Below are 11,422 nucleotides of genomic sequence, written 5' to 3'. Positions count from 1 at the left end.
CGGTATTGTAACTGTAAAGATGTCAAAAAATTACGCCTTGATGAGTTACTTAGAACGTTTTCCAATGCAAGAGTCACGTGTATATTATAGACTCATAGATGATCAGATCTGATCATACATAGACTCATATATGGTTATATATGGAGTTATAACATCCAGGTATGATTATATCTAATTATATATAGACTCATATATGATCAAATCTGATCATATATAGACTTGTACATGATTATATATGGGGTCATAACAGACAGGTATGATCAGATCTAACTATATATAGACATATATAAACAGATCTGATCATATATAGACTTATGTATAATTATATATGGGGTCATAACAGCCAGGTATGTTCACATCTGATTATACATAGACATATATATAATCAGATCTGATCATATATAGACATATATGGGCTTATAACAGCCAGGTATGATCAGATCTAATTATGTATGGGGTCATATATAATTATATATAATTATATATGACCCCATATATAATCATGCATGATTATATATAACTTCATATATGATTATATATAATCATATATGATCATATATATGAACATATATAATCATATATGATTAGACAAAATCTTTTTTCATCGGGAAACCTAAATTTATCAGCTAACGATTGGTATTCATAAATTTTATGTTTATTCTTGGCGGTCCTGATTCACGGTGATTCACCGTAAGAGCTAACCGCAAAGTTGACTTTGATCACCGTGTATCGCCCCTTAGTGGTTCGGATCTAAAGTAAGTCACGGTGAATCACTGTAAAGCTCCCTGCGATGTGACTCTAAATCACCGTGGTTTATTACTTTCATTATTATTACTAGTATATTATTATTGCTAGTCAAAGAAATGTAATCACTTTAAAATAAAAGTGACGTGTCGGCAGGGTTGCAAATTTTTTAATTAAAAAAAATTACAATTATTCTTATTAAAAAAATTAATAATTGAAATGATTATGATTATTAATTTTTTTGAGAATGGAAAATGAAAGTCATTTTAATTTTGATTAAAAAAAAAATGGTTAATGTGAATTATATTAATTAATTATTTTGTCTAAAATTGTTAATTGAAACGATTTAAATGATTAATTTTTTCAAAAATGGTTAATTAAAAGTATTTCAATTAACCATTATTGTAAAAATGTATAATTATAAAGAATTTAAATTTTAAATGTTTTGAAAAATGGGCAGTTCAAAGTACTTCAATTCTTAATTTTTCGAAAAATGGGTAGTTAAAATTATTTCAATTTTTAATTTTCTAAAAAATCAGTAATTTGAAGTGTTTTAATTTTAATTTTTTTTAAAAATGGATAATGAAAAGTATTTTAATTTTTAACTTTTTGTAAAATGGATAATTCAAAATATTTTAATTTTTAATTTGTGAAAAAATGGACACACGTTACCATCATCAATTGTTACTGTTATCATTTTTAATGGTAAAATTAATGATTATAATCACTGAAAAATTTTATACCATTTCAAATAGTTAAAATTAAAAATTTTGCATCGTAACCCTGGTAGAAAGTGCCCGACAACCGCCCGACTGTCGACCAGCCCCCGATCGGGGAGTAAAAGTAAGGCCCGATTACATGTACCCGAGAAGGTGCCAGACAAGGGACGATTTCGTTACCCGAACTATCGAAAACCCAGTTAGGTAACTAGTCAGGGAGAATTTTGTTAGCCTCATTTCTTATACCCTGTCGGGAGCCTGTTAAGTTTACAAATATATATCCCGATAACCATTAACCCGATCGGGCAACTAATCGGGCGAAATGTTATCGGCCTGATTACACTAGCCCGCTTGGGTGCCCGAAGTGGCTAAATATTTGTATCCCGATAACTTTTTACCCGATCAGGCAACTAATCGGGCAAAATGTTATGGGCCCGATTACACTAGCCCGCTCGGGTGCCCGAAGTGGCTAAATATCTTTATCCTGACAACTTTATACCCGATCGGGCAACTAATCGGGCAAAATGATATGGGCCTGATTACACTAGCCCGCTTGGGTGCCCGAAGTGGCTAAATATCTGTATCCTGATAACTTTATACCCGATCGGGCAACTAATCGGGCAAAATGATATGGGCCTGATTACACTAGCCCGCTTGGGTGCCCGAAGTGGCTAAATATCTGTATCCTGATAACTTTATACCCGATCGGGCAACTAATCGGGCAAAATGTTATGGGCCCGATTATACTAGCCCGTTTAGGTCCCCGAAGTGGCTAATTGTTTGTACCCCTATAACGTTTCACCCGATTGGGTAACTAATCGGGCAAAATGTTATATAACTCTAATATATAGAATTTTTACATATTATAGATATGGTATCTACTTATATTATAAAAAAAGTAAATAAAGTAAAAAACTATACTAACAGAACAAAAAAAATTTTCCTCAAATTGCCTACAGATTATGTAGTACAGCTGAACTCAGTTATCACTGTCGGTTGCGTAGCCAAGTCGTTAAAGCGTCGGTCTTTCGTGCGTAGGGTCCCGGGTTCGAATCCCACTAATGTGTGTGCGGTCGTTCCTAAGTTTAGTGTTTCTTCTCCGAATTAAAATTCCCGCATTCGATTAGAAATTGAATTATCCGCAAACCTGATAGTCCCTGCATCGCGAGAACGATTGAACGAAAAATGAAAAAAAAAAAAAAAAAATTTTTTTTTTTTTTAATTTAGTTAAAATTACAAACAGGGCAATTACAAGAAACCCAATGAGGTTTCTGAATTCTTTCCTGATTATGCAGCAGAACATATACCCGATCGGGTGATTAACTGTCTACCCGATTATTTACCCGACCGGGCTCTTTTACCGGGGCCATCTCAAAACGCATTACATTCTAGTCGGGCTAATAATCGGGGCGATTTCTCGGGCCCTTATTTCAAATCGGGCAAATTATATGAAGCCTGGTCAGGTACCCGGAATCATTTCTACCAGGGAAATAATGTAATTAATTTGAATTATTCATTTTTCATTAAATGGATAATTATAAGTATTTTGATTTTTAATTTGAAAAAAATGAATTTATGAAACTTCTTTTATTTTTCATTTCTCAATAAATGGATAATGGAAAATGTTTAATTAATCAATTTCTCAATAAATGGATAATGGAAAATGTTTAATTAATCAATTTCTCAAAAAATGGATAATGGAAAAAATTTAATTAATCCATTTTTCAAAAAATGGATAATGGAAAAATTTTTATTAATTCATTTTTTAAAAAATGGAAAATGTAAGTCCTTTTAATTTTTAATTAAATAAAAAATGATTAATGTATCTTATCGTAATTAATGGATTTGATCAAAAATGGATAATTACTATCTGATCAAATACTAAATTTTGAAAAAATTAATAATTCAAATAATTGTAAATTAAGCATTTATTTATATTCAATCAATTATATCGAAAATGCATTTTAAAAAAAATGCATTTTTCGCAACCCTGCGTGTCGGGTCGGATAAATGATTTTTCGGACTATGCAAGGCCAATTTCAAAGAAAAATTATTCTTGGAGACATTGAGAATACATATTAATGTCATAATGTAATATAGAATATACTATATTACTAGTTTGCTTGTCTTGGCCCAAGAGTTTGCCAATCCATGACTGCCGAGCCTTGGACTGCTAGTCTTGGCTCAAGAGTCGGACAATCTCCGACTATCGAGCCTCGGTTTGCTAGTCTCGTCCCACAAGTCGATTTTCTATCAAATTTGTTCGAGTTTGCTAATATTTTAATTTTTATTCGAGTTCAAATAACTTTAAGCAATAAATATAATGATTTTATATTATTCTAAAATTTCACATATCTTACAATCATAAGAAAGCTAAATAACAATTTAAAACTATGGTAAGAATTCTGCAATAAATTTAAAAAATTATTAATTAAAATGAATATTCATAAAAAATGTCGTTTACGAAATACATTTTATTAATTTATATTCGAATCCGAAACAAATAAAATTTAATTACATATATTTTTAGACAAAAATTTAGTCCATAGCCATACGATTGTTTTTTTTTTTCGGTCCTAGTTCGTTACCACTTTTAAAGTGTCGACAACCTGCAACCAAAATAACGTTAACCGTAGTGAAAATAATCAAAATAGAATTTTATATTAATTTTGATAGTAAGTTTTTTCATAAACATTTTTTTTTTTTACTTACGATATTCACTCCAATTTTTTCACCGACCACAACGACATAATCATCTTGTACGCTCCTCTAATAATCGAAAAATAAAAAAGTAAATAATTACTATAATAACTAATGAGACGTTGAATTGGAAATTAATAAAAAAGTAAAATGATTTAAAAAAAAGTATATACATATTGAACTGTGCCAAAAGAATCGGCTATTTTTTTATGAATAGTTTTAAAATTTTTGTGAAGGATACCGAAACAATGGCCATGTTAACATTTTAGCCCCCCTAGCAGACCTGAGTTACCGTAAATTCACGGTATTATTACCGTAAATCTACTGTAGAATACCGTAAAATTCGAGTAGATTTACCGTAAATTACGGTAAACCCACCGTAAATTGCGGTAAAACCACCGTAATGTGATTAACTGTCTACCCGATTATTTACCCGACCGGGCTCTTTTACCGGGGCCATCTCAAAACGCATTACATTCTAGTCGGGCTAATAATCCCGTAACTTTTTCCCAGTTCGTTTGTCGTACATAATGCATCTGCACTTTTTTGTAGAGAATTTAATTTCCTACAAAATTATACTAGGTGGAATTTAAAAAAAAAATTTTCCATAGTCTTAATAACGAAAAACTAAAATAAAAAATTTTCGCGGGTATTTTAAATGGGAAAAGAGACCCCCCCTCTGTGATAGCTTGATTTTAATGATATCTGGCTAAAATTTGGTGAGGATTTTTTTATTATGTAAAGTAACTTTTGAATGTTTTTTTTTGGGATACCCTAATATATATATTTATATATTCATACTTACCACTTTACCATCATTCAAAGTAGTAGTTCCTTGTTCATGAATTTTCTATGATAAATAAAAATATATATAAATAATCAAAATTAATAAATTCACTGGAGAGAAAAACAAACCAAAATTTTTTTTTCGCTACGAAAAATTTAAATACTCGTAAGTTAGATAGGTATACCTATCAAAAAAGATTTTATACAATTGTATAGAATTATATATCAATTATATATGGACTATATATAATTATATGTAGACTATATATAATTGGATAGAAAAAATGGCCCGATCCAATTGTATACAATTTGTATAGAAATTGTATACAATTCTATACAAATTGTATACAATTTTATCTAATTATATACAATTCCTTATATTGCAATTATATATAATTGCATATAATTATATAGAATTGTATACAATTTGTATAGAATTGTATATAATTATATAGACTTGTATACAATTTGTATAGAATTGTATACAATTTTTCTACAGTTGTATACAATTGGATCGGGCCATTTTTTGTATATAATTTTATACAATTGTATATACATGGGTTTGTATCAATAATGTCTGATCAGATCTAATCATGTATAGACTTATATATGATCATATATGGGGTTATAACAGCTAGGTATGATTATATCTAATTATATATAGACTTATAGATGATCAGATCTGATCATATATAGACTCATGTATGGTTATATATGGAGTTATAACAGCCAGGTATGATCAGATCTAACTATATATAGACTTATATATAAATAGATCTGATCATATATAGACTTATGTATGATTATATATGGGGTCATAACAGCCAGGTATGATCATATCTAATTATATATAGACTCATATATAATCAGATCTGATCAGATCTAATTATATATAGACTTATATATAATCAGATCTGATCATATATAGACTTATATATGGGCTTATAACAGCCAGGTATGATCAGATCTAATTATGTATGGGGTCATATATAATTATATATAATTATACATGACCCCATATATAATCATGCATGATTATATATAACTCCATATATGATTATATATAATCATATATGATTAGACAAAATCTTTTTTCATCGGGTATAAATCTCTTCCCAAAAATTACCCTGAAAATATGAATTTTTAAGGTCGCGCTCAAATTTAAAAAATTATCTAAATAATATAAATTTTGATACTCGACGATTTGTATATGCGTGAGTATTTTATGTAAATATGGAGTTAATACATATTTTGACTTACGGATTTAGGATCCGGTAATCCTGCAACAGTAGGTACTACTAATTCACGGAGTCCCATTGAATCTAATTTCTGAAATCAAATTAATACATAAAAATCGGTCTATCGGTTGACTCTGCGAGCCTACCCTAAAACTTCCCGCTATTTTCGAGCTCAAGGAGCTCGAAAAGTTTGTCGTGGTTACATTTTCGAGCTCTTGGAGCTCAATTTTTCACAGCTTTAAATATTGACAAGCCGCGTCGAATGACACCTTAAAGTTCAACATCGATTCACCCGTTCAAAAGATACAGGTATTTGCATACGTACGTACGTACATACATACATACATACACCCGGACATCATCTTGAAATTAGTCAGAATAGCTTCCTAGGACCTCAAAACGTCGGCATCTGATGAAAATTCGATTTTCGTAAATCGGACCGAAACCAATAACTTCCCGAATTTTTGAAAATTTACAATTTCTTATAGCGGGAAGTTAAAAACACTTATTATAATTTAGGACTTACTGGGTCGCCATCCTCGTCAGTCTTAAAGTCTGCGAACGTTCCTTCCTCAAGCTGTATTGATAAGAAACGAAATAAAATTATTAACAATTTGATGGTCGCAATATAATTTAAATTTAGGAAATTATATTTTATCAGTTTATGCTAACCACGCTTTTGTCGCCTGCTGAAGTTGTGGAACCTTCGCGCACGAGTTGACCCTGTGATGAAAAAAATAGGTTAAAATTCAGTAAAAATTAAAAAAAAATTACAAATATTACCACCATGGACTCACTTGAACTTTACAAACATGGAGATTATTTAAAAAAATTGACAATTGCAAAAATAATAAAACTAGAGACGCAAATCGTGACATGATTCTTTCGAAATTCTAGTGGTCAAAGCTAGGTAATTAATTCAATTGATTAAGAGTATTATTTAACGACCCGGTATTTATTGTCGAGTTGACGGAAAATTAAAATATTCAACCAGACGGTCGATAAACTCAAGTTGTTTATTTTATAAATCAAATACCCTTCGGTCAACTGATGAAGATAAAAACTCAATAATTAATTCATCTGAAATAATATATCTTGTTTTATCACATGCGTTAATTAGCTTAGGAAATATTTATTTTATCAATTGACATCGGATAAGTTAACAAGATTAAAAATGTCTGTTTTTAATTGGGACAACATTTGAAAAAATATATAACTTTATTAACCATTTCCCGAAAGTGTGAATCGAAATGAATCGGTGTGAGCTCTACGGGGGCAGCGCCAATCAACGTTCGTTGTTAAGGCTGTGTGAGTAACGGTTTAATCGTAGTAGTGCATGCATGCGCCCCCTTCTACTATTTTTTCTGCCCCTTCTCTTCTCAAAAGGCTAGCGCTCTCTCACTTTAAGACGAAGACGTCCCGCATGGAAAAGTCATATATTGTTAAAAGTATATAAAAGAATATATGGTGAATTTGTGATAAATATATAGCGGCAAAAATATCTATATTGAAAAATATATGTTTTTTACATATATTGGATCATATATTTATCATAATATATTTACTTGTATATAATGTTTTGTATTTTTCTACACGGAAAGAAAATTATGGGAAGTTTTGCTATGCATTATGGGAATGGTTCCCATAATGGTATGGGAATAGTACCTATACTACTATAGGGATGGTTCCCATATATTATGGGAATAGTACCTATACTACTATAGGGATGGTTCCCATATATTATGGGAACCATCCCCGTAATAGTATGAGAATAGTTCCCATACCATTATGGGAATGGTTCCCATAATGATATGGGAATAGTACCTATACTACTATAGGGATGGTTCCCATATATTATGGGAATAGTACCTATACTACTATAGGGATGGTTCCCATATATTATGGGAATAGTACCTATACTACTATAGGGATGGTTCCCATATATTATGGGAATAGTACCTATACTACTATAGGGATGGTTCCCATATATTATGGGAATAGTACCTATACTACTATAGGGATGGTTCCCATATATTATGGGAACCATCCCCATAATAGTATGAGAATAGTTCCCATACCATTATGGGAATGGTTCCCATAATGATATGGGAATAGTACCTATACTACTATAGGGATGGTTCCCATATATTATGGGTATAATACCTATACTACTATAGAGATGGTTCCCATATATTATGGGAACCATCCCCATAATAGTATGAGAATAGTTCCCATACCATTATGGGAATGGTTCCCATAATGATATGGGAATGGTTCCCATACCATTATGGGATCCATTCCCATAATGGTATGGAAATCATTCCCATACTATTATGGGAATGGTTCCCATATTGGGATAGGAACTATTCCTATAATATTATGGGAACTATTCCCATAATGTTATGGGGACCATCCCTATAATATCATATAATTTTTTTTTTGCACAATAGTGTAGAAATTTCCCAAAATTTGAATTTTCTTGAATGTTTTGTGCTGACAAAAAGTTCTTGTTAAAAATTTTAATGTTTTTTGGCCAAATACGATTTTTTTTTTCAATGTTTGAATTTTTGTTTTTATGTTTAATAATATTTCTGTGTATTGTAGAAGTTATTATTCAACCAGACGGTCGATAAACTCAAGTTGTTTATTTTATAAATCAAATACCCTTCGGTCAACTGATGAAGATAAAAACTCAATAATTAATTCATCTGAAATAATATATCTTGTTTTATCACAAGCGTTAATTAGCTTAGAAAATATTTATTTTATCAATAGTACCTATACTACTATAGGGATGGTTCCCATATATTATGGGAATAGTACCTATACTACTATAGGGATGGTTCCCATATATTATGGGAACCATCCCCATAATAGTATGAGAATAGTTCCCATACCATTATGGGAATGGTTCCCATAATGATATGGGAATAGTACCTATACTACTATAGGGATGGTTCCCATATATTATGGGAATAGTACCTATACTACTATAGGGATGGTTCCCATATATTATGGGAATAGTACCTATACTACTATAGGGATGGTTCCCATATATTATGGGAATAGTACCTATACTACTATAGGGATGGTTCCCATATATTATGGGAATAGTACCTATACTACTATAGGGATGGTTCCCATATATTATGGGAATAGTACCTATACTACTATAGGGATGGTTCCCATATATTATGGGAATAGTACCTATACTACTATAGGGATGGTTCCCATATATTATGGGAATAGTACCTATACTACTATAGGGATGGTTCCCATATATTATGGGAACCATCCCCATAATAGTATGAGAATAGTTCCCATACCATTATGGGAATGGTTCCCATAATGATATGGGAATAGTACCTATACTACTATAGGGATGGTTCCCATATATTATGGGAATAGTACCTATACTACTATAGGGATGGTTCCCATATATTATGGGAATAGTACCTATACTACTATAGGGATGGTTCCCATATATTATGGGAATAGTACCTATACTACTATAGGGATGGTTCCCATATATTATGGGAATAGTACCTATACTACTATAGGGATGGTTCCCATATATTATGGGAATAGTACCTATACTACTATAGGGATGGTTCCCATATATTATGGGAACCATCCCCATAATAGTATGAGAATAGTTCCCATACCATTATGGGAATGGTTCCCATAATGATATGGGAATAGTACCTATACTACTATAGGGATGGTTCCCATATATTATGGGAATAGTACCTATACTACTATAGGGATGGTTCCCATATATTATGGGAATAGTACCTATACTACTATAGGGATGGTTCCCATATATTATGGGAACCATCCCCATAATAGTATGAGAATAGTTCCCATACCATTATGGGAATGGTTCCCATAATGATATGGGAATAGTACCTATACTACTATAGGGATGGTTCCCATATATTATGGGTATAATACCTATACTACTATAGAGATGGTTCCCATATATTATGGGAACCATCCCCATAATAGTATGAGAATAGTTCCCATACCATTATGGGAATGGTTCCCATAATGATATGGGAATGGTTCCCATACCATTATGGGATCCATTCCCATAATGGTATGGGAATCATTCCCATACTATTATGGGAATGGTTTCCATATTGGGATAGGAACTATTCCTATAATATTATGGGAACTATTCCCATAATGTTATGGGGACCATCCCTATAATATCATATAATTTTTTTTTTGCACAATAGTGTAGAAATTTCCCAAAATTTGAATTTTCTTGAATGTTTTGTGCTGACAAAAAGTTCTTGTTAAAAATTTTAATGTTTTTTGGCCAAATACGATTTTTTTTTTCAATGTTTGAATTTTTGTTTTTATGTTTAATAATATTTCTGTGTATCGTAGAAGTTATTATTACACTTCTTTAAATTAATTTTTTCATGATAATATGGGAACCATTCCCATAATATTATAGGAATGGTTCCTATAATAGTATGGAAACTATTTCCATAATGGTATACGAACCATTCCAATTGCATTATGGGAACCATTCCCATAAATTATAGGAATGATTCCCATAATATTATAGAAAGTATTCCTATAAATTATAGGAACCATTCCTATAGTGTTATGGGTATCATTCCCATAATTATAGGAACTATTCCTATAATTATGGGAATCATTCCTATAATTATAGGAACCGCTCCCATAATTTATGGTCGTAATTCCTATGATGGTATAGGAAAAAATTTCACAAAATTATATTTCACAAAAACATAATGCTCAATATATTCTTATCATATGTGGATAGTATATATATAATTTATAAGTATAATATAATAAACTTGATATATATATATTCATATATTTTGACTCATATAATTAGTGGTATATGGTCTCTATATAATTGATTATATATGAAAGAATTTATATGATTAAATATATGGTTCGCGGTATATTGGATTTATATTTTTCCAGTATATCAAAACTTATATTTTCCGCAATATATTGAAAATTTTATTTTTTCAATATACTTTTTCAATTTCTACACAATTCCACAAAAAAAAGTCAAATTTATTATTTTTTCTCATTCTTTTCATTGACCTTTTATTTACTGGCAATAACCTAAGAAAAGTAAAAAACGTGCCATATATTTTACAATATATTGGAAACCATATATTTTGCAATATATTGGAGAACATATATAAAAAATAGAAAAAATAATATATATTAATTAATATACTA

The 11,422-nt window shown here is 30.7% G+C and overlaps 1 protein-coding gene and 1 long non-coding RNA gene across 7 annotated transcripts in view; one reads left to right on the top strand and one right to left on the bottom strand.

Moving 5' to 3' along the window:
* LOC130677623 (uncharacterized) overlaps positions 1-11,422 on the top strand; it is a 68,694-nt gene that overhangs the window by 33,388 nt on the left and 23,884 nt on the right. The gene's annotated exons all lie outside the window — the stretch shown is intronic.
* On the bottom strand, positions 3,924-7,174 carry LOC130677617 (uncharacterized). Its single transcript, XM_057484463.1, has 7 exons — positions 6,985-7,174; positions 6,860-6,910; positions 6,714-6,764; positions 6,210-6,278; positions 4,969-5,013; positions 4,176-4,232; positions 3,924-4,072 (listed from the first exon to the last, which is right to left on the bottom strand). The coding sequence occupies exons 1-7, from the start codon at positions 7,063-7,065 to the stop codon at positions 4,040-4,042; spliced, it is 387 nt and encodes a 128-aa protein (XP_057340446.1). The 5' UTR covers positions 7,066-7,174; the 3' UTR covers positions 3,924-4,039.

This window comes from Microplitis mediator, chromosome 11 (assembly GCF_029852145.1).
Source record: "Microplitis mediator isolate UGA2020A chromosome 11, iyMicMedi2.1, whole genome shotgun sequence".
NCBI classification, from domain to species: Eukaryota; Metazoa; Arthropoda; class Insecta; order Hymenoptera; family Braconidae; genus Microplitis; species Microplitis mediator.
The sequence above is the reverse complement of the archived record's forward strand: the minus strand, read 5'-3'. Positions and strand labels throughout refer to the sequence as shown.